The 19312-nt window shown below is 33.4% G+C and overlaps 2 protein-coding genes across 2 annotated transcripts; one reads left to right on the top strand and one right to left on the bottom strand.

Moving 5' to 3' along the window:
• LOC118744568 (SAM50-like protein CG7639) lies at window positions 1–14266 on the top strand. The gene is made up of 8 exons (XM_036477691.1): window positions 1–193; window positions 7428–7565; window positions 7645–7766; window positions 7841–8161; window positions 8239–8350; window positions 8425–8856; window positions 8928–9054; window positions 12832–14266. Exons 2-8 carry the CDS (start codon window positions 7506–7508, stop codon window positions 12981–12983), a joined length of 1326 nt encoding a protein of 441 aa, XP_036333584.1. The 5' UTR covers window positions 1–193; window positions 7428–7505; the 3' UTR covers window positions 12984–14266.
• LOC118745245 (SH3 domain-binding protein 5 homolog) lies at window positions 3502–6570 on the bottom strand (the record flags this gene model as incomplete). The annotated part of the gene is made up of 4 exons (XM_036478772.1): window positions 3502–5382; window positions 5472–5674; window positions 5789–5966; window positions 6364–6570. Coding segments are annotated over 4 exons (1731 nt in total), but the record flags the coding sequence as incomplete, so codon positions are not given.
• Window positions 14267–19312: the final 5046 nt, after the last annotated feature.

The raw sequence follows: 19312 nt of genomic DNA, 5'->3' as shown, positions 1-19312 counted from the left end.
CGGTTGACAGTTAGCTGTATTGTTTTCTCGCGTGTGATTTGCATTTGCTTGTGATTTTTGTAATTTTTGCACCAAATCGGGGGGAAACAAGTGCATAATTTAAAAAAAGTTGTGTTCAGTGAATAAATAAAAGTGCATAAATAGAAAGAGGTGCTAATAGTGTGTAGCAATCAGTTGGCGTCTAAATTCCAAGGCAAGTTTAGCATTGTACAAATTTAGGTTATATAATTTGTAAGAAAATCGTTGGACGCTGTATTGGAAAAACTCGGCTTTTATTAATAAAACATCTAATTAGCTATATTACAGATATAAAATAATACAAAAAGCTTAAACAATACTTTGGTAAATCCATGGAAAAGAATATGTGCCCGAAATATGCGACTTTCGTGGGGCAACCACCTGGATGCCTTTATCCAGTGTCGGCAGGTGGTGAACGTCCAGCAAATAACTAATATAACATTCATTAGATTTTACATTTTCCTACGCGTGTTTTAAATCAATGTAAGCATTCGAGTGCAACAGGCGCATTTTCCCAAATATTTCACAATTCATTATTAAAGATGTCTTAAAAAAAATGTATGATGTCATAACTCTGTAATGTTGGACCAGTTTTGTTTCGGGTTCTTTGAAACGAAAATAGCATTTTGTAATGCTGAATAAAATTCGGAATTTAATGAAGAGTTCTGGTTGACACAGACGTAGGCACTTATGTACATATTTGTTCCGCCTCCGAACTTTTTTTAGATACTTTTTCAAGGCATCGTTCGAAATGCAATCACAACCGCAGTGTTACCGCTTTTTTGCGAACAGGCCCGCACTCGGTGACCGATGGTAGAAAAAACTTTTTCTAATTTAGATGTTGCCCGGACCAGGATTCGAACCCATGTTGTTGTTGTTGTAGCGACACAACCCAAGTCCCACATATGTGTGCATATCACATTAAAATCAAACAAGAGGTCTATATTTCATTATAATAATATTTATTCGATTTTCCTGAATTTATATAACGGCCTTATCCTGAGTTTCGCCAAAAAAAAAATCACCTAAACATTTTCCATCTGCCCATACTAAATACATAAAAATAAAAAGTGAACGGGTTCGGGGAAAATGTACCTCATGATAAGACTGATTATTTATAGGCTTAAATTCAAACATTTCAAGTGTGCATATTCGCCTGTTACGTATTACACTTAATTTTTAGTACATAAGGTGCAATATATGCGTTAAAATCGCAAAACAAATTTATATGCCTTAAATTTAAATATACCGATTTAGAACAGCATCAAATGCCCACATAAAATGTAATTTTTATTGATGCATTGACGTATGTTTGCACATGTACATACGTTCATTATTTTATTTTTATAGTTTATGTACATATTTGTATATGTACGTAGTAGTATGTACTTAGGTATAATATACACAAAGTATCACAAAATTTAGTTTGTTGGTTTATATCGTAGTAAATGTTTATGTTAACAAAATAAGACATATTAACTATTAAACTCACAAACTTTAAAATTTTAAAACTTGTAACTCATAAAAATCTTCAAAGATCAAGATAATATTGGGCGCTTTCGAAGTATTCAAATGCTTTTCCAGTTCCTCTTTTACTTAGGCTTCTTACCAACGATTGTTTTCATAGAGATTACCGTTTTTATGTTTTAATTCTGGACAACGGTTATTATTTCCAGTTTTTATGGGTCGAATACGGATGGCAACGGAACTTCAGATGCGTTCCCAGTGGCGAAAATGGTATTACAGATGGCAACTGAGTTGTTATCTGCACTTTAGTGATTGCAGCAGCGATTTGAATTCAGATTTTTTACCTTTTTCAACTGCTTCTGCAGCTAATTTCTTCTGTTACTCCAAAATTCTATAACCTTAACTTTCAATTATAGCTGCTACCAAGGTCTTAGTCGCTATTCGTAATATACCACCTAGGTTGTTATTTTCCAATAATTAGTCCCAAGTATTCCCGTGGATTTAAACGTTCTATTTTTTGAACTTTTTTGTTTGATTTATACAAGTTTTCAATAGCATTTATTGTTTTTTTTTTCAGTTTTGCAGATGTTTTAACACAAACTAATTACCTGCTTATATGGTATTCCATAATCTTTGAAACTAATAGGTACACCTTAGATATTTTTCTCGTGCCTACTGCGTAAATACTTTTAAAGCTTTTATTTGTCTTGTCTTGAAATCGTTCTTCCAAAATCTTGCAACCCTTATAGCAGAAAGACTTCTATTAGGAGAACAAGCATTTTAGGACGATTACATATCTCGGTCGTTAAGCGATTTATCTTTACAGTCATGTTTTCTCAAGTGGGCCACCCAAAGTTGACTTCGATTTTTTATATTTCATTGACCGATTATGAAAGTTAGAATGGTGTGCAATGTTGACACCAAAGATTTTGCGCCAATTTTACTTTTTTGACGAGTTATTTGCAAACAAATTTTTAAGCAGGCTTTTACACTTCTTGAAATATTTCAGCAACCATTCATTCGAATCTTATGATTTTTTGACAGCGTTAGATAACTTTTTGGGCAACAAGATAAAGTGGTCAGTTTGTAAAATTTCGATTTTTGTTTTATAAAAAATTTAGTTTTTAATAAAATACATTTTTCACCAACTTCTCATATACCTAGGAAAATAATTCAAAAAGCATTATTTGCGCTAAATATTCAATTTTACTTTCATTAAAAATTACTGTATCTTTGATTGACTTAAAGCGTTTTACCAAAAAAATGAACTAAGTTTAAAAAAATATAATACAAATGAACTGAAAAGCACAAAATAAAATTTTCAAACTTAAATATCAACGCAAGTATTATCAAATTATATTTTTTTTGCTTTTCAGTTCATTTGTATTATAATTTTTAAAATTTGGTTCATTTTTTTTTTGGTAAGTAAAATTAAATGTTTTGCGCAAAAAATGTTTTTTGAATTCTTTTCCTAGGTATATGAGAAGTTGATACAAAAAATCAGTTTATTAAAAAAATGAAATTTTTTATAAAACAAGAAACGAAATTTTATAACTGACTACTTTATTTTGTTGCCCAATAAGTTCTCTAACTGCTGCCAAAAAATTATAAGATACGAATGATAGGTTGCTGAAATATTTCAAAAAGTTTAAAAGCCTGCATAAAAATTTGCTTGCAAAAATAACTCGTCAAGGAAATAAAATTATCGCAAAATCTTTGGTGTCAATAATGCACACCATGTTAACTTTCAAAATCGGTCAATGAAATATAAAAAATCGAAAAGTCAACTTTGGGTGGGCCAGTTGAGAAAACATGACTCATTAGTTACCCATTTTGCTGGGTGCTGAGCCGAGCTTCTCTAAACGGAACAACCGTTGTTAAAAAACCCCTTTTGGACGTCCATCCGACCAGGAATTTTATCCTAGGTTCTTCCGGGTGTAATACGTTTCTCTAACCACTTGGCCAAATCCAAATCTAAGCGTTTCCACATCTCGCCCTTAATCAGTAGTTCCAAAGTACGCCAAGTAAGTTAAATTTATTTCCATTTTTTTTTTGCAATACACAACCTAAAATTAATTGCTACTCCGATATTTAAGCCCATTTTGCAGGCTGCTGCACTTTTAACATTAATTTTGAGAGAACTTGCTTACCTACCACTTAAAACAATTTTCTTAAAAATTATCAAGCAATCCAAAGCTCAAGTCGAGTTGTTACATATGTATGCATCGTTCTGAACTTTAAGCGTAGCTGTGATCTTCATTCAAATTGAAAGGTGCCTTTTCTTTGACAGAGCAATTTCAGATTTATTTCCATTTAATTTTCATTATGTGTAGTTGGAGATTTGCACTTTTTCTTCACTTTAATGATTTGCCTATTTACATATAATAGCAATTAGTAATACAATCATTATTTACGTTTACAATTTCTCAAATAAATATTACATTCGATTTTTCAAACATGTTCACTTTTACATGGTAAACAATTTTGACTGCAAATATATTCATTGCAAATTTTTAACCTTTTCTCTATGCACAAAATAAATATTCCACAAATATATATGTATGTATGTTTAAAATTAGTGGCTTGTATGCTGTGTACCTAGTTGTAAAGTATTTTAACCCTCTTTTTTTCCACCCCTTCAGTAGTTCATATTCACATATAAATAGTACTCTCCCCGCTTAACGCTAATTAATGCTCCCTTAAATTAACCCACTTCAGGTGGCCACTGCAACTGGCACAAACACACACCCCCTTTTAGTCTAACGAACGTCGTCGCAGCTGACGGCCTTTATTATAGATTGCTGCACGATCTAGGATTTCGTTGGAGAGTCGCGCTAGCAGCGGCAATTCGCGCATCGAAACATTCACTGTTGGCAAGGGCCCCAATTTCTGTTGCAACTTTTTTACAGGTTGCACAGCATGTTCGGGTGTGGCTGGATAACTGACTACACCGGCATCGGCTTTCAGCTGCTGGAGCGACTGTTTGGCGTGTGTGATTTGTACGAGCGGTCCAGCCTTGCCCGCCACCATAATGACGTCAACGTCGTCTTCGTCGATTTCCTCAACAACCGCTACCGGCTTAGCGTGTACAATGTCATACATTTGTGCTGGTGCTTCGGCGCCCAACGAAACGGGGCGTACACCAGCGCCAATCACAGGGCGATCTTGTTGCTGCTGTTGTTGTTGTAGCTGATGTTTTACTTTTAATTGTTTCTGTTGCTTTAGCGCGCATTCATTCATTAGCATTAATTGATCCAGCTTGTCAACAGTAGCGGTCAACTCATGCTCCCACATATCATTGCGCTGTTGCTCACCATCGCCGCCCTCGATGGGACGCACTGCCAGTATTTTAACTTTCTGACGTAGCTCTTCGAGATCACGTTCATCAACAACTCCACGCAATTCGCCGCTATCCGCATAGTCGGCTTCACATTCTTCGGTTTCGGATTCGTCGCCAGCGCTGTGACCGATGGAGGCAGGTTGTGTGCTGACGCTAGCTAAATCGCTGGAACGATGCGAATTGCCACTCAGCGAGATCTGACTGCCCGCAATCGAAGGGTAATCACACTTCTCCAACTCTAGTTGGAAGTCGGGTAACGGCGGTAGAGTGGTCGTTGTAGGCGAATTCAGTTCGGCACCGACACCAGGTTCACGCGGCCCTGGTGGTGGTGCGCCCATTTGCGGAAAATCGCCACGTTGGCGATGAATATCGTCGCTGATGCGTTCCAGGTTGCGTAGCGCTGTAGAATAGGTGTTCTTTGCCGATTGTACTTGCTGTTGCAATTCTTGAATGCGGTTCTTTTGAGTTTGCAGCTGGTCTTGGCAGATTTGCTTCTCCTCAAAGTAAGGGCGCGATTTTGTAATGCTACGACGAAAGCGCTCCTCCAACTGCTGGACCTGGAAGTTGAGTGAAATATTAAATTAGATTTTTTGTGTTTTAGTGTTCTCTAAATAACACGCTAGGCTGGCTTATAGCGTTTGCTTACCTTTTGCTCAGCTGTATTGAAGATTTTAGTGCGACGTTGGTGTTCCGCATGGCATTCGGCCTTTTGTTTTTCCGCGTCCATCACCTTTTGTGTGGCATGATTCAACATTTCCTGCCAAGCATTGTCGAATTGCCACTCATGTGAATTGGACATGAAGCGTTCTTCAGCTAAGGCTACAGTCTCCTTGGCAGCGGTGTGAATTTCTGAGGAAATTATAAAATGAGTAATTTTTTCAAATCTTTAAGTGCTAGAGAAAAGCTTTTTGAAATGAACTTTACACGTTGAAGCATTAAAAAGAAATTTTATATTTCACTCACCATTGGCGCGTTGAAATTTCACAGCTGCCTTCTGGCACTCAATTTGCGCTTCTCGCGCTTTCTCCAACGCTTCATAGTAGGGACGAGCCTTCTCAATACAGCTACCTAATTTTTTTGATGATAATTTCAGGCGTCTTGTAGATTCATTTAACAATATGCGGAAGGTTGAATTTGCTTCCTATAAGGAAATGAAAGTAAAAAAAAATTTAAAATAAATTTAAAAATTGCAAGTACTAATTGAGGAAATTGATTGGTGCATACGCGGTTCAAAAGGTTCATATGTACATATGTACATTCAGTCACTCACAGAAGTATTCGTAATTTAGTTTTTTCACAATATGGAAAATATTTTCCATCATAATCTTTTTCGTTAATTTTTATTTAAAATATAGCTCATTCTATAGCAAAAAACATATAAATCAATTTTGCCAGCTTTGTACAAAATTCCCAATAATTAGTCACAAAATTTTCATCAAAATTTCAAACTTTAGAACATACGCTTTGAGCAATTTTTTTGGTTTTTACCGACGCCAATCATTTTGCCTTCACAGTTTTACAAAAATGTTTATGTGTACCTCTAATTCAATTTCGAGTTTATTAATCTCATCTGTTGCACTATTGAGATTCTCCAATTCGATCTGCAAATAAAAAGGAAAAATAGAATTAGACAATTTCGTTTTAACCGTGGAATATAGGATAGAGGTGCTTTGATATGAAAGTAGGTATTTTTGAATAATCAGAAGATCATGGAAAATATACAAACATACATATGTAATTGGTGAAAGTTATAATTAGTTGTATAGATTTGTAGACGGAAAGTAAGTTCTGTTATAGCCAACTTCAAATAAATAGCCAATACAGAATAAAGCGAGTTTTCTCCATCATGGCAAGATAACGGGGAAATCGAAAGAAAGGAGTTTGCTTTCAAAAGTTGAAAAAAAATTATTATTTTTTCTTATTACATACATATGTACATTAGGGTGGTCATTAAAAAATCAAATTAACGAGTTTTGTCAGTCTCACCCCTTCAATCGGTAACACCACTGTCATAAATATCACATATAAATGTTGGTCCCGATGGACTCAAAAAATTAAAAAATATGTGTTTTCATTTAATGCACATATAAATTTTAGTCCCGATTGAAGTCGGTTAAAACGGCGTCATAGGGTAATCTGAACTTTGACATTTGTGCGACACGCCAAAACCGACTTCAACCGGGACCAAAATTTATACGTGATATCCTCGACAATTATAGCATCGATTTTGGGCATTAGGCGAAAAAAATTGATTTAAATTTTTCGAGTCTCCATAGAGCTGGGAGCTTGAGAAGGCAGCGAAAGCTTCATTCAATTGCACGACTTGTTGGCATGCACACAGTGACATCAATTGCACGCACACTACAACAATTCTCTGCCGAGGCTGCTCACCTCTGCCATAGAGGAATCTGAAGTTTGCCCCCCCCCTGTGCGACACGACTTTATCGCTTCAATCGAGAACAAAATTTATATGTGATATCTACGACTATAGTAGCATCCACGTAGGGGTTAGGAAATCTGATGTAAAAATGTTCTCCCTACATTTATGGACCACCCTAATGTACATATATTGATACTAATATAACTTATATTTTCTTTACAGACGTCATTATTCGCATTAATTGCATTTAAAACAACGGACATATATCGTATTAGAAAATAAATTAAAATCAGCAGCAAAATGCCGAGACCCACACGTACGGTGAAGGAGCAGGCAAAAGTGGATTTATCCAAAATACCGGTGAGTTTATGCCTCACTACTTATTGTACATATTACGAAAAGAGATTTCATGCTCTATTTCTTTTTTTTTAACTTCCAGGCACACGTGGAGCGCGTTAACGTCAGCGGTTTGTTGCGCACACACAATGACTATGTGTTGAAGGCAGCCGAAGGGCTCTTCAAAGCGCGTAATTTTCAAGATGTTATGATTGAATCGATGAAGTAAGTAGCTAATAAAGACATACAAGTCGCTTCTTTTTTTGTCTAATCTTCTAAAATATTTTTATTACCAACAGCGCCAAAACGTACCTACATGAATTGGGCATTTTCAAGGATGTGCTAGTACGCATCGATGTTAGCAAAGGTGAGAATGCCTCACCCAATGGCTATGAGGTCACATTAAAGGGTCAAGAGCTTTCGCGTCTTGTCGGCTCTGTCGGCACTGAGGTTGGCCAAAATGAGGGCTCACTACGCACCGAATTAAGTATACCAAATTTATTTGGACGCGGTGAAAGCATCTCATTGCATGGTTCCTACGCAACAACACGCGCCAATGAATTACAGCTAAAATTCTGGAAGTCATTCTTTCACACGCGTTTCGTCGAAAATCGACCAGAGTGAGTAATGCATGGCAACATACATACAATAACCGGTTCAATAATTTTTCAAACTTGATTATCTTATCTTTGCACAGAGTCTCCTTCTCGCTCTTTCGCCACGTCGATCGCATGGACATCAGCTCATTCCAAAATGCTAATTTGGGTTTCGTTGCTGACTTCTCAGTGAATTCACTGCTGCCATTTGAGGTAATAATTTAGCAATATATTTTTTTGTTTAATATTATGGTTATTTAAGCATTTTTTTTCTTCTCCCCCAACAGCTCACCCACTCCATACAGTATGAAGCCTCTATACGCGAACTTTCGCTGCTGGCAAAGACCGTGCCTTTTGTCATACGCGAGCATTGCGGTCCAAAACTGGCATCATTAGTGCGTTATTCAGTAATCTATGATCAACGTGATAATCCTGTTTTTCCAACACAAGGCATCATGTTGAAATCAGTCAATGAGTATTGTGGTTTGGGTGGCAATGTAGCTTATATGAGTACAACAACGCATGGTGAGATCAGCGTACCCTTGTTTGCCGGACTTGTAGCGCAGATTTGTGGCCGAGTTGGTGTGATCAAAGAGACTAAAAATACGACAGTGCTGCCTATTAGTAGCTTATTCTACTGCGGTGGACCGCTGACACTGCGAGGATTCAAATTTGGTGGCGCTGGACCTGTGGTGGATGGCACATCGATTGGTGCGCAAGTAAGTTGATACACATTTATTTACATACATATGCTTACCGTTTCTAATAACTTTTCCTTACAATTTTTCAGACTCACTGGTCCACAGGCTTTCACTTATGGGGACCACTGCCATTCAATCATGTTTTCAAGGGATTGGCTAAGAACTTCCGCGCGCATTTGTTCTACAACTGCGGTGGCTTCAACACGCTTTCGGCAGGTAAGTGAACGTTTATATATTTCGAAGCTAGTTTAGTCGAGTTTTAAGCATTCCAATAAAATGTTGCCGAATGCTTAAAACTCAGCGAATTCGAAAGTAGCTTAAATTTGGTATGTTTACAGTTTTAGTTGAAAATGAGAACGCAAAATATTTTTAAATGCAATAGTATGATTGAGATGGCTATACAATTAAAAACATATGTAAATATAAAGCTCTAAGTTCGTATAAACTATTAGAATGCAACATTTAAATTTCAATGTTAAAAAAGTAAAAGGAAAAATTTCTGCTTACAAATTTTCTTAAAGAATATTAATCAATACAATGTTATTCCACTTTCACTTTCAAAGGTTTTGGCTTTGAAATTTGAATGGAAGGAAATTACATACAAACATATGTATGTAAAATGAGTCCACTGCAGATAATACTTTGTGCGATTTTAAATGTCTAGCATAAGCTCTCCTATCGCGCCGATCATACTAATGAATGAATTTCAAAAATATTTTGCGTTCTCAGTTTCAACTAAAGCTATAAATGTGCCAAATTTGAGAAAAATTTTGAGGGGGGGTGCGTTTCTTCGTTTTTTTAGATGTACACTGCATAACACAGACTAACCTTCCCCCCCCCCTAGAAAAGTTAGCACTTGAAATAACACATTTTTACCAATGCTTCCAAATCAGCTAGAGGCATTTCCCATTTTTGTAAAAAATTGATTTGAGCTGGAATTTCATTAATACACTATTGCTGTCGCTTCAATTGTTCTTGATTACGGCTTTTGTTCATATAAAATGCACAATTTTCAAGGATAAAATGGGTTACTTTGTATTCAAATTGTGACTGAAGAAAACCCTTTAGAAAGCGAGAGATATTGAAATTAAAAGGTGTATGAAGCAAAGTATATTTATTTCTAAGAATTTCAATTAAAATGCAACACATTCTCTGACAAAACCCATATAAACCCTAGTTTAAGACTTTGTTGTAAATTAAAAAAATAACAAATATTCATCCAAATTTCAAAATTTTTTCTCGGAAGTTTTCGAATTTTCGAGTATACAGTTTTATAGCCAATGTAATTTTAATAATGTGTAAGTTTCAAGTGGCTAAAAATTACCGTTAAATTTATAGAATTTTTTCTCCGAAGATGACGCGGTTTTCTTCCATATAAAAATTAAATGTGTTTATTCGCTATATCCCTGCAGTGAAAAATTATCAGTCGTTAAAAATAACCGATTTATACTTAGCTTTTCATTGGGATTTCGACAAATACCTCACTTTTAATTAGGTATGAGTTGTAAAGTCACGCAGGAGTCATGCAGACGCAATCGGGAGCTTGTTTTCTTTACAATTTTTTATTTAAAAATCCTCATACAAAAACTGCTTTGATTATATTTGATTTTTGCACTTCACAAATTCTTGTTCGACAAATAAAATGAAGTTCCAAATTTTACATTATCATTTTTTATGTTATGTCTGACGGAATTCCTATATAGTACTACCTGCTGCAGAATATGTAAACTAATATGCAACGTTGAATATAAATTAAATAAGTGAAAATTAAAAAAAAATAAAATTAATAGAATGTTTTTTTTTTTATTGATATTTTATGGCCAAAAGTATTTAATTACAAATAAGTTGACATGTAATGCAGAGGTATCCATGTCTGACTTTTTTGCGGTCATCGCCCCACAAAAGTAGTTAGCTTTTTTCGAACAAAATGTACAGTTAATAGTTAGTACTAGTGTAAACAGACTAAAGTTGGATTGGGTCACGCCCTGCAGGTATGGAAGTAAAATCGACAAAAAAAATCTAAAAATTCAACGCCAATTTTTAGCCACTTGAAACTTTCATATTTTTACACTAAAATTGAATGGGCAATTAATTAAACTGTATACTCAAACAAACGCCAATTTTTAGCCACTTGAAACTTGCATATTTTTACACTAAAATTGAATGGACAATTAAACTGTATACTCAAACAAAATTCTAACACTTCAGAAAAAAAAATTGGAAAGTTGGATAAAAATTTGTTGAATTTTGTTTAGCTTGTTTTAAACTTGGGTTTTTATATAAGTTTTGTTAGAGAATGAACTGCATTCTAAATGAAAATTTTTAAAAATAAATAAATAAAAGTGGCAAACCGATACCGTATTTGTTATCTTTTTTTCGCTTTGTCAGTTTTCTTTTTGTTTAAAACACATTTCAATTCAAATTTGCATTTTGAGGCTTTTTCATAGTTTTAAGCGTAAAAAAATCATTTTATCCTTAAAAATTATGCAAAACTGCTCAAAACTGAATCAAGAACATGCTCACGGACAAAACAAAATTTTACAAAAATGGGTTATCTCTTTTTTGCTGGCCAGGAAGCATTGCTAAAAATCTGTTATTTAAAATGCTAAGGAATTTGGCAGGGGCACACTGCTCGATTTTAAAAATCACACACGAGAGTCGCGCGAGTACGCTCCCCCGTTCAGTGTAGCTGAATCCAATAGTGCAAGAGTGTTTTCTATTCTTAAGTTTACTCGTGTTTTTGTGGCATTTGAGATTTAAATAAAGTTAAAATTGAATTTTGGAAAACAGGTAACCATAAGCTTTACTATAAACTCATGCGTCCACCAAATTTCTTGCAATAATATGCTGATGATTTTCGAAAAAAATATGAAAAATTTAATATGTACCTGCGAAACTCACATTATAAAACCATAAATAACTATTTCCAATTTAAATCTCAAATGTTTCAAAAACAAGAGTTGACCAAGAAATAGAAAACTCACATGCACCATTCAGCTAGATTTGTGGTAAATTTAAAATAATTAGAAATTGTATTTTTGATAATTTTGCAAATTAATAAAAAAGTTAAATGTCGAAAAATAAAAAAAGGAGTTTTAATTTGTAATCTTGGGTAATGAGGGTTTGGAAAAAAACTACTACTACTATTAAAATAAGTTCAATAAAATAGAAGTCTTTAAATAATGAATATGCAATGATCTAAAAATTAAAATCCGCAAAATAAAAATTTTACACCTGAAAATGTCAGGTATTCTTTGCCTCTTCAAAATTTCACTTTTCAAAAATACTTTTGAACACTATTTTGATAACTTTTATAGTAATAAAAAAATATAATCAAGTCTGAACATTACGTTTTTTTTTTTCGAAAACATAATATTCAAACACAATTTTAAATTTGAGTTGTCAATTTCTAAATGCGAATATTAAAATGTGAGAATTAAAAAAAAAATATATATCTACATCTACAGCCAAAATAAGAAAAACACGACTTTGTGCAGAAATTAGAACGAAATAAACAATTTCATAAAAATCCCCAACTTTTTAATCAGAATTTGTCGAATATTTTCTTCCATACTATTTCCAACATTTTGTTTTTTTTTCGTGGGGAAAGTGTGCACACCCGCAGCAAAAAAAAATATATATATATATTAAAAATCAACGCGATTATTAAGCAACTTAAAACTTGCATTTTGATTAAATGGGCTATAAAACTGCATACTTCTTTTCTAACAATTCTGATTAAAAAGTTTGAAATTTTGTTGAGACTTTCTTGGCTTTTCCTAATTTTTGCACAAAATTTTAAATTTGGTTTTAAATGGCTTTTTTAGATAAAAAGCTTCAAATAAATAAAAGAAATGTAATAAAAATTGGTCAAAGCGTCGTGTTTTTATTATTTTAGCCATATATGCCTCGCAGCTTATAGGACACCAAAACTGAAAAAATTTAAAGACATTTTTTTTCTCAATTACATTTTCTTTTTTTTTTCTTTTTCAGACAACATGCGCAGCGCTCTCGGCGTTGGTCTGGCATTTAAATTAGCTGAACGTGCGCGTATCGAATTGAATTATTGCATACCTGTACGAAAATATGCCACCGACAAGCCAGTGAATGGTTTTCAATTTGGCATTGGCTATGAATTTGTCTAGGTTGGTTTCTTGTTGCACATATGCGCTCATAGAGCTGGAGAGCATGCGCCTAGTAGCAGAGGAAAAGGCGGTGGAAGGTAGCAATGTAATAACACTACTACGACCACCATACAGCTCCTTTTTTATCGTTAAAAATCATTTATTCATTCACTGACTGTCATCTGTTTGTCGTTTGACTTTTTGTTGTTCGCTAATCAAAGACATTAATTGTTTAATATTTGTTATTATTGTAAAGATTTAAGTTAAATATCAAATAAGCCAGACAAGTCACATCATGGAGACATAAATGCGTATGTACATACATATGTTTGCATGAAACAGCAAGCATGAAAAAAGGCAAATATGAAAAAGGCTACCAGCGAAAAACGTAGAATACGTGTACAATTATTTAAAGGAATACAAATAAATTTAAATTATACGAAAAAACCCCAAATAAAAATTTATTTAAAAACGAAATGCGTGGTTTGTTAAAATGTGTGTATAATTAATTCATGTTACAACCCTGCAAAATTGTTTTTAAAATTAATTACTTTAATTTGAATAATTATTTAAAAGCTGTAATTATGCAACAGACAATTGTAAATTTCAGATTATAAAATATAGACATTTGTGGCACTAACAGAGCACACAAAAGCATTCTTCCATCAATTAGTAAACCTCCCCCACCCCATCACAAGTAAGATATGTATGTGTGAAAATTTTACCCCACTATTATGAATTCCCATACGATAGACAATGAACACTTGCAAGCGGGTCATATGAAATGAGTTTTCGTATTATCGTTTCCATACGCCCGTCAAATGCTCTATCCTCTTCTAGAGAAACTACCTGTGAAGTTATGTGTATACAAAAATTAAACGATTAACTAAACGATCTTAATCAAAACGAATGAACTGAAAACGAGCTTGCACCCAGCGACGTGCTTACAATTCAATTAATTTAAAACATCATACAAAAGATTTATTTTATTACGAACAATAGAGAGGAACTCTGGCTGATCAAGCGTTATGCACTTCCACTAAGCACTTCACACGCGGATGATGCTCGCACTGCTACGGAAAGTGGGTCAGTGCTATTAAAAAAAAAAAAAAAACTATTTAAAACAATTTAACAGCTATTTCATGTACATAAAGTAATCTTCGCCAAAGAACATTCATTTGCAGCTTCAGTAAAGCAACGTTTAATTTGTTAACTTAGTGGGGGACACAATCGAATGAAACTGAGTTTTTTTAGACTATGTTAAGTGGCGTAGTTTCTCGAATAAACAATTTACACAATGAGAATTTTTGTTTTGATTTAGTTCTTTTCTTTTTTTTTAATTTCTAATGGAAATTTTTTTTCTAACATTGCATTTGTGAAGCGCTCAGAGCTGAGAAAAGTGATGATACATTATAGAACTGTTGAACAAATGTTTGATCATGTGTTATATGGAATAAAATGCGCAACACCCTCCATAAAAAAAATTCTAAAAAATCGACGGTAATTTTTAACGGCGTTAAAATTGCACTTTCTTATACTAAAATTGAATGGGCTACAAAACGGCATACCCGAAAAATTTCCAAATATTCTAATTAAAGATTTTGCAATTTTGATGACAATTTTTTGAAGTTTGATTAACTTTTTTGCAACTTGTGCAAGCTTTTAAACTTTTATTATTGTGGTTTCTGTTATAGAGTGAATTATATTTTAAATGAAAATTATTAAAAATAAATAAATGGACATAATATGCAAACAATATCATTTTGAATTTCGTTGCTAATTAGTTGATCGCATATGTACATATGTGCTCCTCGATTCGAATCACAAGCGTTCAGATTTAAAAATGAAAACTGGTCCATAGGCATGTCGTTCTCATGAGCTGTTAAGGCGTCAAAAATACCGAATACGGGACATATAAGGGACATTAAAAGAAATACAGAATATTTGGCGTTCCATATGAAATAAATAAATTACCAGGACAACTGGCGAAAAAAGAGGACTGTCCCATATAATGCAGGACGGATAGTCACCTTATGTATGGTATCAAATTGCTTAATACATAGTAATTTTTTAGTTCAATACTTTATATTATTTTACAACTTTCCTCCACCAATTTAAACAATCTGAAAAAGTGGGCACGCCAAAGATTTTTGCTATGAATACTTCGCTTTAGTTTTTAATCGTTTGAAATAAAAATTAAAAAACCTTAAGTGAATGTATTTTCAAAATGTGCCAAGATCACCTTGCGAAAAAATTTGGTTGCCTTCATTTCTCGTTTCAAATGAAAAAAAAAAACAATCAGTTAAGCGAAGCGTTCACAAGTTTACTATTATTTTTGCGGTTTTACTTTGTGCTTCTAATTAAAAATATTAAATTTTAAAAGCTTTCTTGGGAAAAAACTTCCATTTACTAAAAAAAAATTCCAACAATTTGAAAAGAAAAAATCCTCAGAATCAAGCCCAAAAATACTTTGCAGATTTATTTACAACAAAGTAGTTATTTCGTGAAAATACCAAAGTATTTTTATGTATTAGATAATTTTAGTATCAAACATTAGGACTTCCGGTTTCGAGCTATATCGTTGCTTTTCCAGCTTATTATTGTTTATGCTTTTTATGTGCATATGCACATATGTTTGTATGTATGTATACTGTACTCAACTTTGATTTTTCATTATTTTATTTATTAATAACGCTACTGCCTATACGTACTTATCGTTTTTGCGGCTTTAAAAATATGCATTACATATACTATATCCCCATAGCTTTTATTTACATCACTTATTTTGTATTTATCACTCGCAGATTAGTTTAAAATATTGTAAATAATAGTTTTTAAGTTAAACTATTCTTTGCTTCTAGTAGCATTAAAGTTAAACTGGCCTAAAACGTAAAATTCCTACAGTTAATATAGATGTACATACTTGTGTATTTTTTCCTCTACATTAAAATTATATAATAAACGAAAGAAAAGAAAAAAAATATTGTATTCCTCTGAGAGTGGGGTCGAAAAGCGCTCCATTTACGCAATGAGCCCGCGGCTGGGTAACAAAGGGGAAATTAATTATAATATTTTTCTATAGCCTCGTCTGTGTAGGAAAACCGCATTTAAAACAGCAACTTCCCCTGTTGGCTGGCATTGGGCAAACATAAAATTCTATAAATACAACAAAATTTCCAAGCGTAAAAACTGCTGCGCCGCGATTCGAACTCGCGACCACTTGGTAAAGCGAGTATGTACAACAAAATCGTCACATATCTAAACCACTTTGGCTACGGAAGCCATCGTCCTACGTTGTGTCAAATGGCTCAATTGACTGCCAAGCAGTGGTGATGTTCTTCGTTAATTCACAACGGTGTGAGCGAAAAAGAAATATGTACATGCGAAGATGTTAGGTAGCACAGGGTGACCACAGATTTTATTTATTATTATTTTAGTTTTCACAAAATATCCCAGTGAAAATGGGAATGCATTACAACGCTGTCTTTTCGTGCATAGGTTATAGGGGCTATCCACTACTTTATGCATTCCCAAATATTCCCTTTTCGCACTGGGACTTTAGGTAAAAAATTATTTATATGTATGTACATACATATGTAGTGCGCGTGATTCAGTTAGTGAATGTATTCTATTATATTCTCATAGCTTTATTTACATCACAGTAATATGAACTTGTGTATTCGTTTCCTCTTGATTAAAATTGTATAATAAACGAAACAAAAGAAAAAAATATTGTATCCCTGGGGTTAGTGGGGTCGAAAGCTTTGTATTTACGCAGTGATCCCGTGGAGTGAAAAGGGAATATTATTTCCTATAGCCCCGTCGTGTACTGGAAAAACGCATTTAAAACAGCAACTTTCCGTTTGGTACAGCAATGGGGCACCACACAAAATTCTATAAATACAACAAAATTTCCAAGCGTAAAACCGCTTGCGTCGCGATTTGAACTCGCGACCACTTAGTAAAAGGCACACCTCAACCACATCGGCTACAGAAGCGATTGCCATACGTTGTCAAATGTCTCAATTGACCGCTAAGCAGTGGTGATGTTCTTCGCTAATTCAAAACAGTGTGAGCGAAAAAGAATTATGTACACACAGCACAGGGTGACCAGATAATTAATTATTTATAATAAGATATGTATGTAAAAAAATGTGAATGTGATATCTACCGTAAATGTTTTTCACAAAAGTTTAAATACATATTTTAAATAAAAAATTATTTATATGTATGTCCATAAGCAGATTGTGTGAATCGAAAATTATGGATAGATGAGAGGAGGTTATTAACATTTATGATGTTTGACAAAACCATAAAAGAATTGGAGGTTTATGTTTAACAGTTTTCGTCAAAATGTGCCTTTTTAAATATTCACAATGATTTTCAAGTAAAAATGTAATATAATTTTTTATAAAATATTTTTCATGCTATAACCATAACCGTATGAATCAGCCAAAGTTTCAAACTTTATAGACAGTTTAGGAAAATTCAACATATTTTCATCGAAAATTCAACCTTTTTAATCTACATTTTTGCACTTTTTAACCGACTTCAAAAACAGCAGAAGATTATCAATGTATGTTTTTTTAATGTATGTATGTATGTTACCGCATAACTTTGGACGACGTTCACCGACTGTGTATTTCGATTTTTAAAAGAAAGTTGGTACCTCAGAGGTGGTCCCATACTAATTTGGTTTAGATCAGATTATTGGATCATGAAGAAAATAACGGTACTCTTAAATTTTTATAGGAGAGTTGAACTCGGTTTTGTTTTTTGCTTAAAATTACTTGTTTCCATATAAATACGAATCCCTTCTGGAAGAAATGCGTAATACCGTTTGCAAATAAAATTCAAAAAATAACGCCAGTTTTTATAAGACCGCAAAAGACCGACGCCAAAAAAAAAATATTAAAAATCACCGCGAATTCTTAGGTACTTCAAATATGCACTTTGTAATCCTAAAATTTCATTGGCTATAAAACTTCGTGTCCAAAAAATATATACAAATTCAGATTAAAAACTTTAAATTTTTATGAACACTTTTAGTAAATTTTTTATAAAGTATGAAACCTTGATTAATACGGTTATGGTTATAGCAAAAACAAAATGGGTATTCATGGAAACGCGTAAATGCTTCGTAGCCACGCAAACTTCTTAAATAAACCGATTTTCCATACAAAATTAAGCAAGTTTAGATAAATTGCCCTAAATTGCCTATTTAAAATTGTAACATGCCGATGTCTGTACCTTATAGATATTAAACAAAAATTCATTTGGGGGGCCTTTATTAGAGCAACAGAAGATAAATCAACAATTTTTAGAATTTTTGTCTATCTTTCTATCTTTCTGTCTGTCTGTATGTTTGTAAAAATAATGCATGGAATTGAATGCAGTTTCCGCCTTGTATTGCTAGAGGTCTAACTTAAAATATAGATAGAAAAAAAATTGGAGAGTTGCCCCCTGTTTGAAAATTGCAGCTTAGGTAAATTGGCAAGATAAAGAAAATATTGCAATATGGCTGTCAAAAGAAAGACGGTTAACAAGGCTCACAGCCAAAACTATTTTTGTTGCAGGTTGCCACCTGTTTTATAATATTAATTTAATGTAATTGATAAGCTAAATTGCATATGCAATATGGGTATCCAACTAAAGAGGTTTAGAAAAGTTTACTGCCGGAAATGTGTTTGAGGAGGGTTGCTACCTGTTTAAAAAATTTAATTCAATTAAATTGATAAAATAAATGAAATGTTACAATACGAGTAATACTTTTAAGTTGCAGTGAAGCACGCCGGTTATTTGTATAGTATTTATGTATATAAATATTAACAAAAAAATGTTGGCTTAAAAACTATTGTTAATATTAAAAAATCTTCACTCACTCAGTTTTGGGCGCCAGAGTACGTATGTATGTATGTTCAATGTACATATGTATACATAATATGTTGGACGATTTTTCTTGATTAAAGCAAATCAAAAAATATGTATGTATGTACATACATATGTAGTGGGCCGAAAATCCGCGTTTTTAGAATTTTGATTGGGAATAGCAAAAATATGGTTAATTATACTTTAAAAAAATTTGGAATTTGTTGGCCAATGTCCTAGGCTCGCCCAAGTCCATCAAAGTTCAATATGCTCAAAAAATAAAAATTAATAAATTAATTAATTAATACATTTTTTTACTAAAATTGCAATAATCTTCTTAGTCCTACATAATTTGGTATATGGACCTTTTTTTATAGAGAACTGACGTTAGCTAAGAAAAAAAAATTGTAGTACTAGAACTTTTTTGGACTTGGGCGAGCCTAGCCTATTGACCCAAAAATTTCCACATTTCACACAGATTT

The sequence above is a fragment of the Rhagoletis pomonella genome, unplaced genomic scaffold (assembly GCF_013731165.1).
Source record: "Rhagoletis pomonella isolate Grant_MI unplaced genomic scaffold, Rhpom_1.0 Rhpom_scaffold_00008, whole genome shotgun sequence".
In the NCBI taxonomy this organism is placed as follows: Eukaryota; Metazoa; Arthropoda; class Insecta; order Diptera; family Tephritidae; genus Rhagoletis; species Rhagoletis pomonella.
This window is presented reverse-complemented; position numbering and strand designations above follow the sequence as displayed.